At 44.3% G+C, this 23,873-nt stretch overlaps 2 protein-coding genes across 12 annotated transcripts in view; one reads left to right on the top strand and one right to left on the bottom strand.

The window, feature by feature from the left end:
- Nucleotides 1–23,873, top strand: part of LOC308184797 (uncharacterized protein) — a 383,809-nt gene that overhangs the window by 129,980 nt on the left and 229,956 nt on the right. The window lies entirely within an intron of this gene.
- Nucleotides 1–23,873, bottom strand: part of LOC308184712 (rapamycin-insensitive companion of mTOR-like) — a 221,699-nt gene that overhangs the window by 88,963 nt on the left and 108,863 nt on the right. For all 11 annotated transcript variants that reach the window (XM_080572055.1, XM_080572052.1, XM_080572057.1 and 8 more), the window contains 3 exons: nucleotides 4,661–4,792; nucleotides 3,570–3,633; nucleotides 255–381 (listed from right to left, as the gene is read on the bottom strand). In XM_080572055.1, coding sequence (XP_080428181.1) covers nucleotides 255–381; nucleotides 3,570–3,633; nucleotides 4,661–4,792 — 323 coding nt within the window. The remainder of the gene's footprint in view (nucleotides 1–254; nucleotides 382–3,569; nucleotides 3,634–4,660; nucleotides 4,793–23,873) is intronic.

Genomic DNA, 23,873 nt, shown 5'->3' with positions numbered 1-23,873 from the left:
GAGGTCTCCCCTCAGTCTTCTCTTTCCCAGGCTAAACAAGCCCAGTTCTCTCAGACTGTCCTTGTATGACAGGTGCTCCAGTCCTCTAATCATCAATGGAAATTAAGAACATCAAACATCTGATTCCTTAGTTATTAAACAAATCCTCTTTATTATTTGAATAAAATATATTTAATATGAACTCACAGAAGAGAATCCCTTAGAAAACTGATGACAACCATGTAGTTTTCTTAATTAGCTTCCAGTTATCTTACCTAGTTCACAGATAATGGCTATACATGCTCGAACCATTCTGTCTCTTTCTTGAAGACCATCATTTCCAACTGCTATCAAAGAATTAGTAATAGAGCTGGGGAACAACGAAGCATTCACAGTGATCATCTGCCAAAAATGAAAGAAAAAAACCTCTGGTTTCTTCATAACATTTCTTTAAACATACTCACAAATTCACCAGCATTCTGTTTTCTAGATAAAACTTGACAAATCATTCCATATATTACTTACTTATATCCTGCAAATCCTGAAACTATTTCTATTGTTCTTGAAACTCTGTTTAACTTACTTTACCATTCTCTTCCTGCTTGTTTTTTATTTTTATCTTATCATAATATAAGAATAAAAAAGACAACTGTTTAGAAAGAACTATTGTTGCCTTTTTCAGATCTTTTCCAATAATTTCTTTAGCAACAGAGAACACTGTCCACTGACAAAGAGCAGATTACAAACTCTTCTAGAAGATTAATTCATAATGCATCAGATTCTTCAATACCTATTCGACTGTTTCATTAGCCAAGACTGAACTCTCATGGTTTGTAGGGACCTCCTTCTGCACACAAGATAGTTGCAGACTATAAAAAAGGACAGTCAACGAAAGATACTGCTACAGAATTTGGAAGGCAACTATCAGTAACAGCTCTGAATCCTCTTGTATACTACCTGATCTTCTTAGAACTGCAGTGTAATTCAGCTTTATCATAAGTTATATAGCTACGTCACAAAAAAAATCTTAGAGTGAAAAGTAAAGATGAAACCAGACCTACTTTCATTAATCATTAGTGATTAAATTAAGAGATAAAACCCATTTACAACAAATTTGACACAGAATAGAACAGTTTTTAACTGCCAATGGTCCTTTACACTACTGAAGAGCTCCTGTGCCATGGAAATCCTCAGCTACTAGTTTAAGAATTTAAACCAGATTAAGGAGCAAGACCACATGCACACATTAAAGGAAAAACAAAACAAAACAAACAATCAAAAAAAAACACCCCAAATACCCGAATAAGACTTTGACTACAAAGGCTGAGTAGCTATCTATTCATATTTTTTCATAGTTTGCTAAAATTAAATGCACATATCCTATATACTATGGAATATGAACATTGCTGACATTAAACAGATGTATTACTAAGGGGAAATAGTTGTGGTTTTTTTGTTTGTTTTGTTTTGTTTTTGTCTGCTTTAAAAGGGAACAATGTAATTTCATAATATATCACATTTTTTCTACTAGTGAAAAAAAATGAGATGTGAAAAAATGCTCAAGGAAAGATTTATTTCTTTTAATATTCAACTCCAAGTATTTTAGTAGAGTAAATACAAGTTTTCATTTGTTTTCATTCTGCTCTATAAACTTAAATGCAATTTTGAAGACCAAGGACAGGTGATGCAAGATAACTTATAAGCAACTATGATGAAGTAACAAAGACTATGAAGTCAGCCTTTAAAGATTCCTTTAAAAAAATTTTAAAAAAGAAGGCAGTTCATATACTTCACCCCACTTCTGCTTTGAAAATAAAACATTCTACCTCTTAAATTATTAAAAAATGGACAAACTGACTTCTATTAGATGGAGAAATGCTTTTTGAAGTAACTTTGTACCACTGGCTGAAGACACTGTTAAATTACAAAGCTCTCACTAGGAAACACTGCCCCACAGAGAGCAGTCAAAAGAGAATACAAGCACTCAAAGCCCTCAAAAAAGTTTAAAAAGTATAAAGTTGTTTTTCTTTTCTCTTCCTCTACTACTTTAACCTGCACATTTTTTTAAACAAGTTTACCACTAAGTGCCTTTTTAAATTCAGAAAACAAGACTAATATTTTACATATTGTTCTTCTCCTCTATGAAAAGGATGAGAAGAAAGTGAGAGAATGTTTTAATTTTAAAGTTTTATATCTATACTATTCTTACACAGGAATATTTACTATCAAAAATGAGGTAAAGAATTTTGTCCAGACTTAAGAACAGAAATCAACAGTTCTTATATGCTGATGGGACCCAGTTCAGTTCTTCCACAGCTCACTAGTAAACAGTATCTTCTGAATGAATTAATTAACTCTGCCTGATTGTAATATTTGCCACCCATTCTCCTCTCCTAGACCTTTATATACTTTTTTTAGGAATCCTAAAAACCACTGAGTCTGAGCCAAATAAAGCCAAATCATTACAAATGTGTTTCCATTCCATCTTCAGATTTAAGTTATTCTGGCCCTATAGTGACGTTTTCTTTAAACCAGATTAACAAATAACATTTGTAAATGGTGACTTCCTCAAGGACCTGTGCCACTGATATAGATGATCCATCCTTTTTGTTGTTGTTGTTCTTATATTTTTTTCTTTTTTAGCTTTAAAACTGTTTTTAACAATTGTGCCAATCAAACACATTGTTTCTTCTGTAAAATAGAAATGAAGTGAGCTCATTTTAAGAAATTGCATATCAAACCTCCATATTTTCAACCTAAATATATACATATGTACACACACAAAAAAAACAACACACAAACAGATTAAACACTGTGCTCCTGTGGAACAATTCTTCCAACTACTTCAAACTTTACCCAAGTCTTCAGTTTTTTTAAGATGCTCAGTAAAGAGTACGAGCAAGATAAAGAACAGCAAAATCCAATACAAAGGCAGACTACTATAATCACCTAAGAAAATAGCTTCAGTAGCTGTAATACACTATTTTCTCTAGGATCAACTTGAAAATGCAGCTACCACAGCTTCAAACATCTCATGTCCATGGGTACATGGTACAGTAATCAGCAAAGACTAACTTATTGCATAACAGAGAAAAGGGGAAAGGGAAAGGGAAGATGGATAACACCAGCCTCCACAGATAAAGCAATAAGGCTGAAAGCATTCCTTGAACTGCAATGGCAATTTGCTTTATTTCTCAAGTGGCAGAAAATCTCCAGTCCTTCATTCACAGGTGTTTAATGACACTATACAATAAAGTTAAATCATTAGATGATACTTAATAATGTGGTTCTTATACTCTTGCACTCATCATTTGATGAGCTGTTCCCAAATCTTGTTCAGTTTTACCTCTATCAAAACAAAATTAACAGGATTTTTCTAGATTACTCAAGATTCTCAGTCATAAGAGATTAAAATCAAAATAAGTCTCAGCACTAGCTTTCTTTCTCTTTTTTTTTTGAATTAACAGCTATAATTTCTTCTCATATGATAAAATAAGGGACTGTATGAAAAAGAACTGCTGATGGAGAAAACCTGGAATCAGTACAGCTGACTGATATAGCTAGTAAGACCATATATAGTTAAATTTTACCTTTCTGACTAATCGAAGTGCTTGTGTTCTTTCTACTTCATTACTCTGCTGTATGTCAATGCACCTAAAATAAGTTAAAAACATGTTTTGCTTATAACAACATTAACTTTCACCTTAAATGTTAACATCTCTCATTAATATTCATGCAACTAAATAAAGAGAAGAAAAATATTATGAATTATTGTTTAAAAAACTGCTTTTCAGCAAATATATTCATGATTAGTCAATTAGTTTCAATTTATATTATTTACAGTTATCTTCATTATAAGTAAATCACTAGAACGCTCTCAAATATACAATGACAAGACATAACACCTTCAACAATTCTGGGCTAGCTACACCTGTCATTTCAAATAAGACTAAATAAAAGCATTCATATTTCAAATCAACGTTCTATGCGTTTTCAGATCAGAAAAGTCCATTTGCCCTAACAAAATTTAACAGCACACTAAAACTGTGTGTGTGTACATATATAAAAAAAAAACTAAACACACACACATATATCAGTATATTAAATGCAAAATGATTTTAACAAAGGAAGCACTAGAAATGATGATAATTAGATCTAGTCACCATACTGACCTTATTATCTCATTGTTAGTTTGCCCTTTGGTATCTTTCTGTTGTGGTATGGGTTAGATTATAAATTCTTGGGCATGAACAACTTTTTCATCCTGACATTGTACTAGAGGCTCTAAAGCACTATGGTGATGATACAAAGAATCGAAAAAAAAACCACAAAACAATTTAAGACATGAAAATTACTAAAGTCCTGACCTTCTAATAATACCATAAAGTAATTTATAATTAATGACATTTATGATTCAGAAACATCTTTTATGTGTCTATTTTTTTAGATTATTCATAGTAGATCATGTATTAGGATATCACTTTATTTGGATTAGATGGTGTGATGTATTATGTATCCAACAATTTAAAGAAGGATATTATGCATACTGAATAAAACAGGCTGTTATAAAGCTGCATATCAAGAATATAAGAAGATATGAAACCATCTTTTCACACCTGTCTCAACCATGAAAAATAAGTGATTTATAATTTTACAATTTAAAACAATAAGGGAAAATTACCTTGCTATCAAGTAATCCACTTTCAATTTCAGCACCTTCTGGAGAATACTAGAGTCTCGAAGGAGATAGCGGAGGGCTCGCAATCCTGCTGCTCGCACCTCTTTTGCTTCATTTAGTAAAGCTAACCGCAGACTACAATGAAGGAAACAAAGGAGGTAAACAACTATATAGCAGCAGATAGACTTCACCATCGGACATGAAACTACTAGATACTCATTTAAAATAAAAGTCTGATTTTTAAAGAGAAATATTCTGCATTAATTTTCTGTTTTTGAGATACTCACCTGTGCAGCCTAGAAGGCAAACCCTCACCTTGCTAACAGATCTAGACAATATATTAATCTGAAGAAAGACACAGATCTTTTTCCCCCCTTAAAAAAAAAAATAGTTTGTACACCCCTGAAATGATATATGACTAAATGGTATATGACTTGCTAATTTACAAAACAGCTGACCACAATATTAGTCCTAAAAAAGTAATCTAATTTAGTTAAAATTTTCTAGAAGATTAAGAGGTAGACATTATTACTTCCACTGCTACGCTGTTAATCCATAGGCATAGATCTTCAAAACATGTCTTAACACCTAATTGAGACAAATTTGCATATTAACTAATTATATGCAAAACTCTCTAAAGATATTACGGTACAAGTATGTTCACATGACATATAAAAATCAAAGGAAAACACGTAATTTAAGCAGCCTTACATAGCATAAATTTCTACACATTTAATTTCAGTATACAATCAAAATGTATTTCTCTTTACAGATTTTGAAAGTGTTTTGCTTTCATCAAGATGAGCTCTCCTGTCATGATAATGGAATTCCTAAATACACTGGCAAGGTGTGGTGGTTTTACTCAGGTGGGCAGCCGAGCTCCACCACAACCGCTCTCTCACTCCCCCTCCTCAAGGGAAAGGGGAAGAAAATACGATGCAAAGGGCTTAAGGGTTGAGATAAGGACAGGGAGATCGCTCAACAATTATCGTGACGGGCAAAACAGACTCAGAGTAGAGAGATAGTAAGATTTATTGCCTATTACTAACAGGCTAGAGAAATGAGAAACAAAGGAAAGAAACCAAAAACACCTTCCCCCATCTGCCCACTTCCACCTCCTCCCCCGAGCGGTGCAGGGGAATGGGGGAATGGGGGTTACGGTCAGTCTACAGCACTTCATCTCCGCCGCTCCTTCTCGGTCACTCTCTTTCCCTGCTCCAATGTGGGGTCCCTCCCACGGGATGCAGTCCTTCCTGAACTGATCCTGCGTGGGCTTCTCACAGGCAGCAGCTCTTCAAGAACTACTCCAAATATGGGTCCGTACTACGGGGTATATCCATCAGGAGCACACTGATCCAACCTGGGGCCCCCACGGGCAGCAGCTTCCCCCAGATCCCCTGCTCCTGCGCGGTCTCCTCTCCACGGGCTACAGGTCGGGCCCGGAATCTGCTCCAGCGGGGGTCCTCCACAGGCTGCAGCCTCCGTCGGTGCAGGTCCACCTGCTCCACCGTGGTCTCCTCCACGGGCTGCAGCATGGAACCCTGCTCCACCATGGTACTCCATGGGCTGCAGGGGGACAGCCTGCTTCACCATGGGCCTCACCACAGGCTGCAGGGGAACTTCAGCTCTGAGCCTGGAGCACCTCTCCCCCTCGTTCTACACTGACCTTGGCGCCTGCAAGGCTGTTTCTCACTTCTCTCTCTCCCAGCTGCTGTTCCCCAGCTGGTTTTTTTGTGTTTTTTTTTTTTTTTTCCCCTTTCTTAAATATGCTCTCACAGAGGCGCAAACAATATTGCTTATTGGCTTGGCTCTGGCCAGCAGCAGGGCCCTTTCTAACATGGGGCAGCTTCTGGATTCTTCTCACAGAAGCCACCCATATGACCCCCCGCTGACAAAACCTTGCCACGTAAACTCACTGCACAAGGTTAAAAAAAAAGTTTCAGTAGATATCTGAGAATGTAAATGCTTCAGAGAGTGAGACAATTTCAACCCATACAAATGGATTTTTTTTTCATTTCTTATTCTAAGATGGTCAGAAATGGTAATCAACTATTCCAAGGACAAAATCTTCTGAATCTTTCTGGAGAACAATTAGTCAGTCCATGAAAAAGTCACTGTAACAGTGTTGTGGTTTAACCCGGCTGGCAGCTAAACACCACACAGCCGTTCGCTCACCCTCCCCCCTCCCTCTCTGGGATGGGGGAGAGAAACGGGAAAGTGAAGCCTGTGAGTTGAGATAAAGACAGTTTATTAAGACAGGAATATAATAATAACAATAATAATAATAATAGTGATAATGTTAATAGTATTAATAATAATAATGTGTACAAACAAGTGATGCACAATGCAATTGCTCACCACCCGCTGACCGATGCCCAGCCTATCCCCGAGCAGCCGGCCCCCCACCCCGCTAGCCACCCCTATATATTGTTTAGCATGACGTCAGATGGTATGGAATACCCCTCTGGCCAGTTTGGGTCAGCTGTCCTGGGTCTGTCCCCTCCCAGCTCCTGCTGCACCCCCAGCCTGCTCGCTGGCAGGACAGAGCGAGAAGCTGAAAAGTCCTTGGCTTGGTGTAAACACTGCTCTGCAACAATTAAAACATCAGCATGTTATCAGCGCTCTTCTCATCCTAATCCAAAACATAGCACCCTACCAGCTACTAGGAGGAAAAATTAACTCTGTCCTAACTGGAACCAGGACAAACAGCAATCTACTTCCGGGCAATGGCCAGACAAAGTAGAAAGGCTGCAATACCACATCCAAATAAAAATGAACTGATTATTACATCCAGCACCAAGTAGGGAATTACGTAAAACTGCTATCTTGGACTTCCGGAGGGCAGACTTGGAACTGTTCAGGATGCTGGTAGGGAGGGGCCCTTGGGAGTCAGTCCTGAAGGGCAGAGGGGTCCAGGAAGGCTGAATGCTCCTGAAGAAGGAAGTCTTAAAGGCGCAGGAGCAGGCTGTTCCTGTGTGCCTTAAGACGAGCTGGTGTGGAAGAAGACCGGCGTGGCTGAACAGGGAACTTTTGCTGAGCGTCCGGGAGAAAAAGACTTTATGTCCTTTGGAAATAAGGACAGGCAACTCGGGGACAGTACAAGGAAGTTGACAGCATACACAGAGTAAATCAGAAAGGCATGAGCTCAACCTGGCCACTGTGGTAAAGGATAACCAAAAATGTTTTTACGAATGCATTAACGGTAAGAGAAGGAGAGTCTCCATCATTTACCGGACTCAGGGGGGAATGTGACTACTAAGGATAAGGAAAAGACTGAGGTTCTCAATGCCTTCATAACATCTGTCTTTACTAGTCACACCACTTATCCTCAAGGTACTCAGCCTCCTGATCTGGAAGTCTGGGACAGGGAGCAGAAGACACACCCCCCACACCCCCCCCCCCCCCGATTCAGGTGGAAACAGTTAGAGACTGGCTGCTCCACCTGGACTGTCACAAGTCCATGGGGCCAGATGGAATCCACACAAGGGTGCTGAGGGAGCTGGTGAATGTGATTGCTGGGCCACTTTCCATCATCTGTCAGTGGTCGTGGTCATTAGGAAAGGTCCCAGATGACTGGAGACTTGCTAATGTGATGCCCATCTATAAGAAGGGTTGTAAGGAGGACCCGGGGAACTACAGGCCTGTCAGCCTGACCTTGGTGCCAGGAAAGGTGATTAAAGAAATCATCTTGAGTGCAATCACACAACATGTGAGGGACAAGCAGGGGATGAAGCCCAGCCAGCATGGGTTCATGAAAGGCAAGTCCTGCCTGAACAACCACATCTTCTATGACCAGGTAACCGACCTGGTGGAGGAGAGAAAGGCTGCTGGGGAAAAGGCACATCCTCTTTAATATTTTTATTGATGATTTGGATGAGGGAATTGAGTGCACCCTCAATAAGTTTGTAGACACCAAGTTGGGGGGGAAGTGTTGATCTGCCGGAGGGCAGGAAGGCCCTGCAGAGGGACCTGGACAGGTTGGGTCGATGGGCAAAAACCAGTTGGATGAGGTTCAACATGGCTAAGTGCTTGGTCATGCACTTTGGCCACAACAACCCCATGCAATGCTACAAATAGATCATACTATAACAAAAAAACTTCTTCATAATCTGGTTTCTCTGAAAATACAGTTTGGCCAGTTTCTACTCCTTGGCCTGTCGCGGGTTAAGGGTAGGAATTTCCCTGGCTCACAACACTCTTGGACCTGTAACATCCACACTTACAAGAAAGATCAGAAGTAAGCAGTCAGAGCTCTCCAGAATGTTCAACCTCTATTCTCTGAAGAGCAAAGCAGCAACCATAACTTTCCAAAATGACTAAAAACATGCTTTTAAGTTTTAATTTTAAAAGTGCACATAGTTACACACCCAAGGTAATCCTTGTACTGGGTCTGGCTGGGATGTTAACTTTCCCTGCAGCAGCCCATACAGTGCTGTGCTCTGCACTTGTAGCTAAAACAGCAGTGGTATCACACCATGGCCTGGCACATTGGAACCACAAGAATACAAAGCTCTAGTGGACACCGCCGCACAGTGTACCCTAATGCCATCAGGCTACCAAGGGACAGAACTCATCTGTATCTCTGGAGTGACAGGGGGATCCCAACAGCTAACTGTATTGGAAGCTGAAGCGAGTCCAACTGGGAATGAGTGGCAAAAGCACCTCATCGTGACTGGCCCCGAGGCTCCATGCATCCTTGGCATAGACTACCTCAAGAGAGGGTACTTCAAGGATCCAAAAGGGTACCGGTGGGCTTTTGGCATAGCTGCTTTGAGCACAGAGAAGATTAGGCAGCTGTCTACCCTGCCTGGTCTTTCAGAAGACCCTTCTGTTGTAGGATTGCTGAGGATTAAAGAACAGCAGGTACCAATCGCTACCGCAACAGTGCACCGGCAGCAATATCGCACCAACCGAGACTCCCTGATTCCCATCCATAAGCTAATTCGTCAACTGGAGAGCCAAGGAGTGATCAGCAAGACTCACTCACCTTTTAATAGTCCCATATGGCCAGTGCGAAAGTCTAATGGCGAGTGCAGGCTAACGGTGGACTATCGGGGCCTGAACGAAGTCACGCCACCACTGAGTGCTGCAGTGCCGGACATGCTAGACCTCCAAAACGAACTAGAGTCAAAGGCAGCCAAGTGGTACACCATAATTTATATTACTAATGCATTTTTCTCCATCCCTCTAGCAGCACAGTGCAGGCCACAGTTTGCTTTCACTTGGAGGAGAATCCAATACACCTGGAATCGACTGCCCCAGGGGTGGAAACACAGCCCTACCATTTGCCATGGACTGATCCAGTCTGCGCTGGAACGGGGGGGAGCTCCTGAACACCTGCAGTACATGGATGAAATCATCGTGTGGGGCGACAAAGCAGAGGAAGTTTTTGAGAAAGGGAAGAAAGTAATCCAAATTCTCCTGAAACCTGGTTTTGCCATTAAACAAAGTAAGGTCAAGGGACCCGCAAGGGAAATCCAGTTCTTGGGGGTAAAATGGCAGGATGGACGTCACCATATTCCGATGGATGTGATCAACTGTCCTGGTTCCAGTTAGGACAGAGTTAATATTTCCTCCTAGTAGCTGGTAGGGTGCTATGTTTTGGATTAGGATGAGAAGAGCGCTGATAACATGCTGATGTTTTAATTGTTGCAGAGCAGTGTTTACACCAAGCCAAGGACTTTTCAGCTTCTCGCTCTGTCCTGCCAGCGAGCAGGCTGGGGGTGCAGCAGGAGCTGGGAGGGGACAGACCCAGGACAGCTGACCCAAACTGGCCAAAGGGGTATTCCATACCATCTGACGTCATGCTAAACAATATATAGGGGTGGCTGGCCGGGGTAGGGGGCCGGCTGCTCGGGGATAAGCTGGGCATCGGTCAGCGGGTGGTGAGCAATTGCATTGTGCATCACTTGTTTCTCACACATTATTATTATTAATACTATTATCATTATCACTATTATTATTATTATTGTTATTATTATATTCCTGTCTTAATAAACTGTCTTTATCTCAACTCACCGGCTTCACTTTCCCGTTTCTCTCCCCCATCCCAGAGAGGGAGGGGGGAGGGTGAGCGAAGGGCTGTGTGGTGTTTAGCTGCCAGCCGGGTTAAACCAAATGGATGGCATCCTCATGTGCGGCAACACAGCAGAAGACGTTTTTGAGAAAGGGAAGAAAATAATCCAAATTCTCCTGAAAGCTGGTTTTGCCATTAAACAAAGTAAGGTCAAGGGACCCGCACAGGAAATCCAGTTCTTGGGGGTAAAATGGCAGGATGGACGTCGCCATATTCCAATGGATGTGATCAACAAAATAACTGCTATGTCTCCGCCAACTAGCAAAAAAGAAACACACGCTTTCCTAGGCCTTGTGGGATTCTGAAGAATGCATCTTCCAGGCTACAGTCAGCTTGTGAGTCCTCTATATCAAGTGACTCGAAAGAGGAACTATTTTGAGTGGGGCCCCGAGCAACAACAGGCCTTTGAACAAATCAAACAAGAAATAGCTCGTGCAGTAGCCCTTGGGCCTGTCCGTACCGGACCAGCTGTGCAAAACATGCTTTACACTGCAGCTGGGGAGCATGGCCTCACCTGGAGCCTCCGGCAGAAAACCCCAGGAGAAACTCGAGGTCGACCTCTGGGGTTCTGGAGTCGGGGCTATCGAGGATCAGAAGCCAATTACACCCCAACTGAAAAGGAGATACTAACAGCATATGAGGAGGTTTGAGCCACTTCAGTTGTTGTTGGTACAGAAGCACAGCTCCTCTTGGCACCACAGCTACCTGTGTTACATTGGATGTTCAAAGGGAAAATCCCCACTACACACCATGCAACCGACGCTACATGGAGTAAGTGGGTAGCGTTAATTACACAGCGGGCTCGAATGGGAAAACCCAACCGCCCAGGAATCCTGGAAGAGATCATGGACTGGCCGGAGGGCAGGGATTTCGGAGTACCAACAGAAGAGGTAACCCGTGCTGAAGAGGCACCACCATATAATGAGTTGCCAGAAGACAGAAAGCAGTATGTGTTGTTCACTGACGGATCCTGCCACATGGTAGGGGGCCATCGGAAATGGAAAGCTGCTGTGTGGAGTCCCACACAACGAGTCGTGGAGGCCATGGAAGGGGAAGGCGAGTCGAGTCAGTATGCAGAAGTGAAAGCCATACAATTGGCCCTAGAAATTGCTGAACGAAAAAATGGCCAGTACTGTATCTCTACACTGACTCATGGATGGTGGCAAATGCCCTGTGGGGGTGGTTACAGCAAAGGAAACAGAGCAACTGGCAGCGCAGAGGTAAACCTATCTGGGCTGCTACACTGTGGCAAGATATTGCTGCCCGGGTAGAAAACCTGGCTGTAAAGGTACGTCATGTAGATGCCCACATGCCCAAGAGTTGCGCTACTGAAGAACATCAGAACAACGAAGAGGTGGACTGAGCTTCAAAAAGTGAAGTGGCTCAGGTGGATCTGGACTGGGGACATAAGGGTGAGCTGTCTGTAGCTCGATGGGCCCATGAAACATCAGGACATCTGGGGAGGGATGCCACATACAGATGGGCTCGTGATCGAGGGGTGGACCTGACCACTGAGGCCATCACACAGGTCACCCATGAGTGTGAAACCTGTGCTGTAATCAAGCAAGCCATGAGAGTAAAATCTCCCTGGAACAGGGGGAGGTGGCTAGGGTTTCGATATGGTGAGGCCTGTCAAATTGACTATATCGGACCACTCCCACAAACCCGCCAAGGCAAACGGTACATACTCACCATGGTAGAAGCAACTACTGGGTGGCTGGAAACATACCCCATAAACCAGGCCACAGCCCGAAACACTATCTTGGGCCTGGAAAGGCAAGTGCTGTGGCACACCAGAGAGAATTGAGTCCAACAATGGGAGTCATTTTCCGAAACAATCTTGTCACCTCCTGGGCCAAAAGGCATGGCACTGAGTGGGTGTATCACATCCCTTATCACCCACAAGCCTCTGGGAAGGTTGAGAGGTATAATGGACTGTTAAAGACTTACGAGCATTGGGTGCTGGGACATGGAAACAATGGGACATAAATCTACCAGAAGCCACTTGGCTAGTTAACAACAGAGGGTCCGACAACCATCCTGGTCCTGCTGAAACAAAACCCCTACACACAGTGAAAGGAGCTAAAGTCCCTGTAGTGCATGTAGGGAAGTGGATGGGGAAGGCGGTGTGGGTTGTTCCTGCCTCAGGAAAAGACAAATCCACTCGTGGGATTGTCTTCGCCCAAAGACCGGAGTATACCTGGTGGGTCATGCAAAAGAATGGGGATATCAGCTGCATGCCTCAAGGACATTTAACCTTGGGAGAAAACTAATCTTCAATCTAAACTGCGTGTTGTAGGAAGACACTGCAGAACCAATGACAGGTGAACTTCGCAAGGAACCAGGCAAGTGCAGCAACGACTCGAGCTAAACTGGTGCTGGCGTCCAGACATCCAACTCCGCCTGCCCTGAGTGACCACTTTGGCAGATGAAGACTAAATCATCACCAGTTCTTATGAACGTTTTTTGAGAAAGGCCTATAGAATGAAAAGAAGTACAGACCTATCAATCTGTTAAAGGATAAGGAACAGTGGCGATGATAATACTTATACGCTAAAGTATCTGGGACCTGAGTGTGACACAAATGTTATGGAATAAGGGGTGGAGGTTGTGCTGGGTCTGTCTGGGATGGAGTTAACTTTCCCTGCAGCAGCCCATACAGTGCTGTGCTCTGCACTTGTAGCTAAAACAGCAGTGGTATCACACCAGTGTTGTGTCTGCTGCTGAGCAGTGCTGGCACAGCATCAGGACTCCCTCTACCCTCCCCCCCCCCCCCTCCCCCAGCCAGCAGGCTGGGAGTGGGCAAGAGGTGAGGAAGGAACATCACCAGGGCAGCTGACCTAAACCAACCAAAGGGATATTCCATACCATATGATGTCACACTCAGCAATAAAAGGTGGAAAAAGGAGGAAGAGGGGAGGGGTGGGCTCTCGTTGGGAAAACGTCTGTCCTCCTCCCGAACACCGGCTACGTGCGTTGAGGCCCTGCTTCAAGGACGTGGTCAAGCATCGCTCATTTGTGGGAAATAGAGAGTAATTTCTCTCCTCTGCACTTCCACATAGCCTTTACTTCTTTTGTTTAGTTTTCCCTTTCCCCCTCCCTTTTCCCCTTTCCTTTTTTCCCCTTTAGTTAAATTGTTTAGTTAAATTGTTTAATTAATAATAATCTTTCCTTAATAATTTTTTTCCTTTAATTAAATCATTGGTTTTCCCTTTTCCACTTTTCCTTTAAGTTAAATTATTTAATTTATAATAATTTTCCCTTAATAATTATTTTTTTTCCTTTGATTTACTATCTTTATCCCAACCCGTGAGTTGCTTCTTTCCTTTTCTTCTTCCCCTCCTCTTCTGAGACGGGGGAGCGAGAGAGCGGTTGTGGTGGAGTTCAGCTGCCTAGCAAGGTAAAACCACCACACAGAGCACTGGAACAGGTTACCCAGAGAGGCTGTGGAGTCCCCTTCTTTGGAGATATTCAAAACCCACCCAGATGCAATCCTGTGCAACCTTTGCTAGGTGACCCTGCTTGGCAGGGGGGTTGGACCAGATGATCTCATGATCTGAGGGTGCATTCGAGCCCCTCATCCAGATCGCTGATAAAGATATTGAAGAGAACTGGCCCCAATACTGAGCCCTGGGGGACACCACTAGTGACCGGCCTCCAACTGGATTTAACTCCATTCACCACAACTCTTTGGGCCCAGCCACGCATACAGTTTTTAACCCAGCAAAGCATACACCCATACAAGCCTTGAGCAGCCAGCTTCTCCAGGAGAATGCTGTGGGAAACGGTGTCAAAAGCCTTACCGAAGTCTAGGTAGACCGCATCCACAGCCTCTCCCTCATCCACTGAACCCGTCACCTTGTCGTAGAAGGAGATCAGGTTCGTCAAGCAGGACCTGCCTTTCATAAACCCACGCTGACTGGGCCTGATCGCCTGGCTGTCCTCTAAGTGCCGCGTGATGGCACTCAAGATGATCTGCTCCATGAGCTTCCCCAGCACCAAAGTCAGACCGACAGGCCTGTAGCTCCCTGGATCCTCCTTCCGGCCTTTCTTGTACATGGGCATCACATTTGCTAGCCGCCAGTCAACTGGGACCTCCCCTGAAAGCCAGGATTGCTGATAAATAATGGAAATCAACTTGGTGAGCGCTTCCACCAACTCCCTCAGTACCCTCGGGTGGATCCCATCTGGCCCCATAGATCTGCATACGTCTAAGTGGTGCAGCAGGTCACCAATCATTTCCTCCTGGATTATGAGGGCTTCATTCTGCTCCCCGTCCCTATCTACCAGCTCAGGGGGCTGGGTATCCGAAGAACAACTGGTCCAACTACTAAAGACTGAGGCAAAGAAGGCATTAAGCACCTCAGCCTTTTCCTCATCTCTTGTCACTGTTTCCTCCCCACATCCAATACAGGATGGAGATTCTCCTTAGTCCTCCTTTTGTTGTTCATGTATTTATAAAAACATTTTTTATTGTCTTTAACAGCAGTAGCCAGGTTGAGCTCCAGTTGGGCTTTGGCCCTTCTAATTTTCTCCCTGCATAGCCTCACGACACCTTTGTAGTCCTCCTGAGTGGCCAGCCCCTTCTTCCAAAGTTCATAAACTCTTTTTCTTCCTGAGCTCTAGCCAAAGCTCCCTGTTCAGCCAGGCTGGTCTTCTTCCCTGCCAGCTTGTCTTTTGGCACATGGGGACTGCCTGCTCCTGTGCCTTTAGGATTTCCTTCTTGGAAGGAGTCCAGCCTTCCTGGACTCCTTTGCCCTTCAGGACTGCCTCCCAAGGGACTCTGCCAACCAGTCTCCTTTAACAGGCCAAAGGCTGCCCCTCCAGAAGTCCAGGGTAGCAGTTCTACTAACCCCCCCCCCCTTACTTTTCCAAGAATCAAAAACTCTATTAATTCACAATTGCTATGCCCAAGATGGCCTCCAACCTTCACATTGCCCACAGGTCCTTCTCCGTTCACAAGCAAAAGGTCCAGCAGAGCACCTTCCCTAGTTGGCTCACTCACCAGCTGTGTCAGGAAGTTATCTTCCACACACCCCAGAAGCCTCCTAGACTGTTTCTTCTCTGCTGCACTGTATTTCCAGCAGACATCTGGTAAGGTGAAGTCCCCCACGAGAACAAGGGCTAGCGGTTGTGAGACTTCTCCCAGCTGCTTATAGAACATTTCATCTGCCTCTTCATCCTGGTTGGGTGGTCTATAACAGACGCCAACCAGGACATTTGCCTCACTGGCCTTCCCCCTGATTCTTACCCATAATCACTCAACCTTGTTGTCACCATTATTAAGCTCGAGACAATTAAAATACTAACATACAGGGCTACCCCACCGCCTCTCCTTCCTAGCCTATCCCTTCTGAAAGGGGATGCTTTAGATGCTTGTCATGGTTTCAGCTAGGATAGAGTTAATTTTCCTCCTAGTAGCTGGTAGGGTGCTGTGTTTGGGATTTAGGATGAGAAGAATGTTGATAACACCCTGATGTTTAATTGCTGCAGAGCAGTGCTTACACCAAGCCAAGGACTTTTCAGCTTCTCGCTCTGTCCTGCCAGCGAGCAGGCTGGGGGTGCAGCAGGAGCTGGGAGGGGACAGACCCAGGACAGCTGACCCAAACTGGCCAAAGGGGTATTCCATACCATCTGACGTCATGCTGAACAATATATAGGGGTGGCTGGCCGGGGTGGGGGGGCCGGCTGCTCGGGGATAGGCTGGGCATCGGTCAGCGGGTGGTGAGCAATTGCATTGTGCATCACTTGTTTGTACACATTAGTAGTAGTAGTATCATTATTATTATTATTTTCCTTTCTTTCCTGCCCTAATAAACTGTCTTTATCTCTACCCACAGGCTTCACTTTCCTGTTTCTCTCCCCCATCCCAGAGAGGGAGGGGGGAGGGTGAGCGAACGGCTGTGTGGTGCTGAGCTGCTGGCCAGGTTAAACCACAACATTAGTAGCATACAAGCTACTGCCCTGCATAAGTTTCCTCAAATACCACTCCTGAAAATAATTTTCAAGTTAGGACTACATAAGTTATCAAGATTTCAAGGTTTAAAAAAATATTTAAGTATCTTGTCTGTGGTGAGAATGAACATTTGCTTTAGTCCTCATGTATCAGGAAGACGCAATATTAATGACAAGAACCTTAGCAATCATCGTTGGTATATACGGCCTTACCTAATTCCATCTTTCTACAATAAATATATATTTTTCATGGGGGAAAAGTATTAGATACAACAGTAACTACTGCACAATTTAATGATTAAAACCAAGCTGAAATTAGTCTCCTGATAAAATTCCTGTCATTACCACTTTATTGTAGAATAAAGTATCTGTGTGGGAATGGAAATGTTGTTTTTGCAGTGTTACATTGTATAGAAGGAAGGAATGTGGTATTGAGATATGCTTACAGTGATAAGAAAGCTTAACAGAAAACCTTGTAAAATGCAGACAGCCGGACTCCTTAGAGCAATTAGGTGAAGATCACGGTGTCAAGTCAAATCAGATAAGTGAAGAAACATTACCACTTCAAACAGTAAAAAAGTCAAAAGAAGCTTGAAATTTAACAGGCCGGCAACTGAAGGCCAGGCATTGTCTGTGAAGCATCAGATAGGTTGTGAACCCGGATTACCCAGTCAATGGGGAAACAGGGGAGGGTCCTGTCATCAAAAAGTATATAAACTGTGTTTTGGAACTAGTGGGTGCGCTCTCCTGCTTGTGGGGCGCCCGCCATTGCAATCGCGAATAAATTACTACTTCACTGAGATCCTCGCCTGAGCCTAAGTTACTGACTACGGAGTGTTTCTCACAATTTGGGGGCTCGTCCGGGATCCAGTCACCTACCGGGGAGCCCCACCGCCGCAGCAGCAGGAAGGCATGCCCCGCTGATTTCAGGGTCCTGTGCATCGGCGGTGGCGGTTCTGCGGAGAGCTGACAGAGGGCCCGAGACTGATTAAAGAGGCAGGATCCGTGAAGTAGTGGGGAAGGGAAGAAGGTAGGCACTCCGGGTTTAAGAATTGATCCGGTAACTCTGTGCACAGACCAAGGTAAGAAATATTAAGTATTGCCTTGGGGGTCGGGTGAGACTCTGTGTGATGTGTGACGTGTGATTGAGACGTACTTTTGTACGAAGCGAGTGTGGAGTCCTGATCCGCGGTTCCCTAGCTCCGCGAGGGGCGCGGCCGGAGACGGACGAAGCGTGAGATGAGAGAGAGAAAGGAAGAGTCTCGGGAAATTTGGTGTGCGGTAATCCTTGCACGGGGTAGTGCTCGGAGTACACCAGGGAATTTTGGTGTGCGGTAAGCCTTGCACAGGGTAGTGCTTGGCAGTACACCAGGGAAATTTGGTGTGCGGTAATCCTTGCACGGGGTAGTGCTCGGAGTACACCAGGGAAATTTGGTGTGTGGTAAGCCTTGCACGGGGTAGTGCTTGGCAGTACACCAGGGAAATTTGGTGTGCGGTAAGCCTTGCACGGGGTAGTGCTTGGCAGTACACCAGGGAAATTTGGTGTGCGGTAAGCCTTGCACGGGGTAGTGCTCGGAGTACACCAGGGAAATTTGGTGTGTGGTAAGCCTTGCACAGGGTAGTGCTTGGCAGTACACCAGGGAAATTTGGTGTGCGGTAATCCTTGCACGGGGTAGTGCTCGGAAGTACACCAGGGAATCTGGTAAACTCATAGCTGTGCGGTAGCCCTTGCACGGGGAAGTGCTTGGCAGTACACCCCCATTTTCCAGGATAGGAAAAATGGGAAATATGAGTTCCAGGGGACAGGGAGATATCCCTGGGGGAGTGCCTCCCGACTGTCCTTTAGGAAGGATGTTGAGAAATTGGAAGAATAACCCCAAAACTAAGGAAAAAGATAGGAAGAAAATGGTTAAATATTGTGTATCAGTCTGGACGAAAGAACCAATTAAAGGAGCTGCAGTATTTTGGCCAAAATACGGGTCTGACAAAGATTGGGTATGTCAGGCCTTAAATTTTTATGTTAATAACAAATTTCCATTTTCGGAAGAAGAATCTGAGTATGCGGCTTGTTGGATACAAGGAATAAATTTGGTTTTGAGCAAAATCAGAATAAAGAGGGAAAGAAAAAGGAAGAGACAAGTGATAAATGGGACCTTCTGGATAACTTACCTCCTCCTTATAACCCCCAAGTTGCTGCAGCAGCAGCGGCTGCTGTAGCAGTTCCTCCGAAAGAAGAGACAGGAACTATAGATAACATTAGCTCTGGGAACAGGAGGTACCCCAAACTGGTAAAAGAATTAGAACAAGGTAGAAGAGGTACTGAGAATTTTGCCTTCCCTGATACTAACAGCACTAACACTAACTGTGTATCCTCTTAAGTGAACTTCCCCCCCTCCTTACCAGCAGAGAGGTTAGGAGTTTCCTAGGACCTAACTTATACCCTTGGGGAGGGGGAATTATGTATATAAATATGTTGTTTACAGGGAAAGAAATGGGAATGATCAGGAGGAGAGCTGCAATACAAAAATGGGAAAGAGCTCATCCTCCAGGACCAGGGGTAATACCGGCAGGGCAGAAATAACCACTTGCCGATCCTGGCTGGAAGAATAATAGTGTGCAACACAGAAATCATATGAGAGACTTGGGGTCAGAATGAGAAAGTACTTGGGGATGAATCCTGAGGACCCGGTATCCCAAGGGCTCTTGAAAGTTCATTTTGTGATTGAAGCCTGGCAAGATGCACAGAAAATGCTCCAGAAGGTGGGGGGGGATGTAGTGACCAGTCACTGGGGGGCCCTCCTGTGGGAGGCCCTGAACGTGTATGTCAGGAGGGGAGATGAGAAGGAAAAGCAGAGAGTGAAACTAATGGTATTGACAGTGTAGCAGGTAGTGAGGCAGAGGGTTGGAGAAAGAGGAAGAAAATCTTCAGGGGGAGTCAGGGCCAGGATGGAAAGGAGAGGAAGAGAGATGAAGGAATGGCAGGCAAGGAAAGCTACCCGTGTTGTGGCCTGAATCCTAGCAGGGACAGGCTTTGATGGGATGTTTTAAGTGTGGGCAGGCTGGCCACTTCAGGTAGGAATATCCGGAGTGGAAGAAGGAGGAGAGAAGGAAAATGGGATGAGGGAGAAAGGTATGGAATTAAGTTGGCTAATGACTGAGACTTTGGAGAAAGTACAGGCTGGAAAAGGTAGGAAGAAGTGTTAAAAAGAGTTATTGAAGGTGTTAAAGGTGTGGTATGTAATGTTTGACAGAGCTGTTTTTTTGAATGAGTTGGGAAAGTTGAATGAGCAGGGAAAGAGGATGTAGGCATTATCTAAGTAACAGTCTAGAAGTTTTGGTATATTTGCTGTGGTGTTTGGTCAGGTTCCCAAGTATCGAGAAGGGGGGGGGCAGGGGGGGCAGCCTGCTCCACCAGGGGCCTCTCCACAGGCCACAGGGGGCTTCGGCTCCGGCGCCTGGAGCGCCTCCACCCCCTCCTTCTGTGCTGACTTTGGTGTCTCCGGGGAGGTTTCTCACTCCTCGCTCTCCCAGCTGCTGTTGAGCAGCAGGTTTTTTGTTTGTTTGTTCGTTTTCGTGGATGTGCTCTCACAGAGGCACGGACTGTGTTGCTCATGGCTTGGCTCTGGGCAGCGGTGGGCCCCTCTGGGGCCGGACGAAATTGTCCCTTATCTGCCACGGGGAGGTTTTTGGATTCTCCTCGTGGGGGCTGCCACTGCAGCCCCCCCCGAACCTTGCCATCAAACACAATACACAGGGGCAGCTAGGTCATTACTGGCCTGTAAAGTATCAGGGATTAAATTAACTAATGAAACCCTAATGAGTGATGGGGGTAGAAGGGGCTGGGATAACAGTGCCACCTTTGGGGGGTACCAAGCTGAGACTAGGGGATAAAATGATCTCTGGGCAATTGTTGTATGTACCCAAGGCAGGGACTAACTTGTTGGGAAGGGATTTGATGATGAAATTGGGCATTCAAATAGTAAATTGGTAGACCGGAATAACAGTGGTATTAATGGAGTGCTCTCAGGCCCTGAGAGCAAAGATATATTCACCTCTGGCTGGAAAGACTCTGAAATGGGGGCGGAAGCAACAATACAGATGGACAGTTTTACCTCAGGGGTTTACAGGGCCACCGACTAATTTGGGCAAAGTTCTGGAACAGATTTTGGAGCAATTCCAACCTCCCGAGGAGGAATTTCTGTTACAAAATGTGTATGATCGTTTATTGTCAGGACAGGAGAAAACAGTTGTGAAGGAAGCTACTAACAAGCTATTCAACTTTCTGGGAAAGCAGGGCTTGGGAGTATTGAAAAATAAATTACAATACGTAGAAAGAGAAGTCAGGTATTTAAGGCATCTAATGTCTGAGGGAAAACTGAGAATAAATCCAGAGAGGATTCAGGGAATTGTTGAAAACTAAGAAAGAACTAAAAAGTTTTTAAGAGAGATTTCTTTAAGGAATCAGGAGCCACGAAGCCTGAGGGAAAATGGATATTCCCTGATGGGAGAGAAATGCTGAATAAAGCACCAATGAGGCAAATATTAATCGTTTTACATTAAGAGAGTCATTTGGAGATGCAAGCAATGTGTGATGTTGTGCTAAGAAAGTATGTCTGTGTAGGAATATACACTTTAGTGAAGCAAATATGCAGAGGATGTACCATATGTCAAAAGGCAAATAAAAAGGTCATTTGTAACTAACCTAGAGGGGGACGGGAGCCAGGGATTTGACCTTTCCAAAGTATACAGGTAGACTTTACTGAGTTACGTAAAGGAGGGAGACTTAAGTACTTGTTTGTCCTAATTGACCACGTGACTGGATGGGTGTAAGCTTTCCCCTCGGTATCTGCCACTGCGAACACGGTGGCTAAGGAATCACTGGAGCAAATAGTCCCTAGATATGGGATAGCTGAAAACATTGATTCAGATCAAGGAAATAATTTCACTTCACAAGTACTGCAAGGGTTAATGCAGGCCTTAGAGATTGAGTGGGCTTTTCACACCCCCTGGCACCCCTCCTCTTCTGGGAAGGCAAAGCGAATGAACCAGACATTAAAGAAGCAATTAACTAAATTAGTGTTAAAAACCCAACTTCCTTGGGTAAAATGTTTACTTTTAGCACTCCTCCAGGTTCAAACAGCACCAAGAAACGATATAGGAATTTCACCGTATGAGATGCTGTTCGGATTACCCTATCTGGGCAGAAGGGATGAGATACCACAATTCGAAACGAGAGTTTCGAACACGAGAACTGTGTTCTGGGGTTGTCCTCTTCTTTGTCATTTCTCAGGACCCGTGGGAAATTGGGTCCTGATTCAGACCTGGAAAGGATCAACTCCGGCCTGAATGGGAAGGACACTTCCAAGTACTACTAACCACTGGAACAGCCATAGGAACTGCGGAAAAAGGTTGGACTCACTATACTCGAGTGAAGGCATCCGTCGACCCTAGTACCTGGGAAGCTGTTCCTACAGAAGACTTGTTGGAAGCTGAAATCGAAGAGAAAAATCTCATAGTGGACTCTGAGCGGGATAAGAGCTTGCGATTGTAAACTAACCTTTTATTTTCACAGGTAACTAATGAGTGTGACTTGTGATTGAGAGAAAGGACTGGCCTATAGTGAATTGAAGTGTTCCCAAGGGGGGTTTGTTATGGTAGTAGTGTATATCTTATTCTTTGTATTGATAATTATTTGGAAACCTAAGGTTTAAAAATAATGACAGGGAAAAATCAATTATTAATCTTGTTTTTAGTGATTATAGGCCTCAGAGAAAGCCTTGGTCAATTGGCAACTTGGAAAAGGCATGACCAGATAATAGTAAGATGGGATACCCCATAAAAATATGGGTGAATGTGACAGAGGGTTATGTACCGCAATCTGCCATGTTTGATGCTTGTGAGGTGTTAGCTTGTGGAGATTTAAATGCCCAACGACAGCTGAGCAGAGAGAACAAATAACTGGGAGAGACCCAACAGCCAGATTGAGAATAGCTGTATGGAAACGATCCTCTATTGCCATCAGAGAAAGGGAGAAACTCAAGGAGAAAACAGGAGAGAAAACAGGAGGCCCTCTTTGAAATGCGGCAGTTCAAACATTTGAGATTGAAACAGGGTACGGGGATGTGAATGCCTGGATAGAATGGGTCAAATATACTGTCCAGAGCCTCAACCATAGCAATTGCCATGCTTGTGCCTCGGGATGACCGATTGCCCAGATTGGGGTGGACCGAGGATTCCCAGGGGATGCGATGTATGATTGCATTGTACCAAGAAAAGACTGCCTGGGGAAATGAGGCCTGTAAGTCTCTCTCTTTGCTATTCCCTTCCTCGCATGATAGCAATATCAGGGTTCCCCCTGCATTCTCCACAGCTATAGGTAACCATACAGCTTGCCTCTCACGGCAGGGTGTGAGTGCTACCTGGCATCTGGGAGAATTTGCCTTGTGCACGAGGACCTTGAATGCTACCGAGGACTTGATGGGAAACTATTCAAGACTTGAGATCCCTAGGGCAGATCTCTGGTGGTACTGTGGAGGGAAGATCTTACGGTCCACCCTACCATCTAACTGGGGAGGCACTTGTGCACTTGTTCAATTAGCTATACCCTTCACCCTGGCATTTGAAAGCGAAACATCACAAATACCCAGAAGAAGTAAAAGAGGCTTAGGAATATCATTTGATGATAGAGTATACATAGATTCTATAGGGGTGCCTAGAGGAGTTCCTGATGAACATAAAGCCAGGAATCAAATTGCTGCAGGGTTTGAGTCACTGTTCTGGTGGGTAACAATTAATAAAAATGTGGATTGGATTAATTATATCTATTATAATCAGCAGAGATTCATAAACTATACAAGAGATGCGATAAGAGGAATCGCTGAACAACTAGATGTCACCAGCAAAATGGCTTGGGAAAACAGAATAGCATTAGATATGATTCTTGCGGAGAAAGGTGGTGTGTGCGTGATGCTGGGCAACCATTGTTGTACTTTTATCCCTAACAATACTGCCCCGGATGGCACAGTAACTAGAGCATTGCAAGGGCTTACCACCCTTGCCAATGAATTGGCAGAAAACTCAGGAACAGACACTTCCATCACAGGATGGTTGGAATCTTGGTTTGGTAAATGGAAAGGAATGGTAGTGTCCATATTTACATCCTTGATTGTAGTAGCAGGAGTTTTG

This window comes from Anser brachyrhynchus (genome assembly GCF_964034855.1).
Source record: "Anser brachyrhynchus genome assembly, chromosome: W".
NCBI lineage: Eukaryota > Metazoa > Chordata > Aves > Anseriformes > Anatidae > Anser > Anser brachyrhynchus.
Note: the sequence above shows the minus strand (reverse complement) of the source record. Positions and strands in the feature narration are given on the sequence as shown.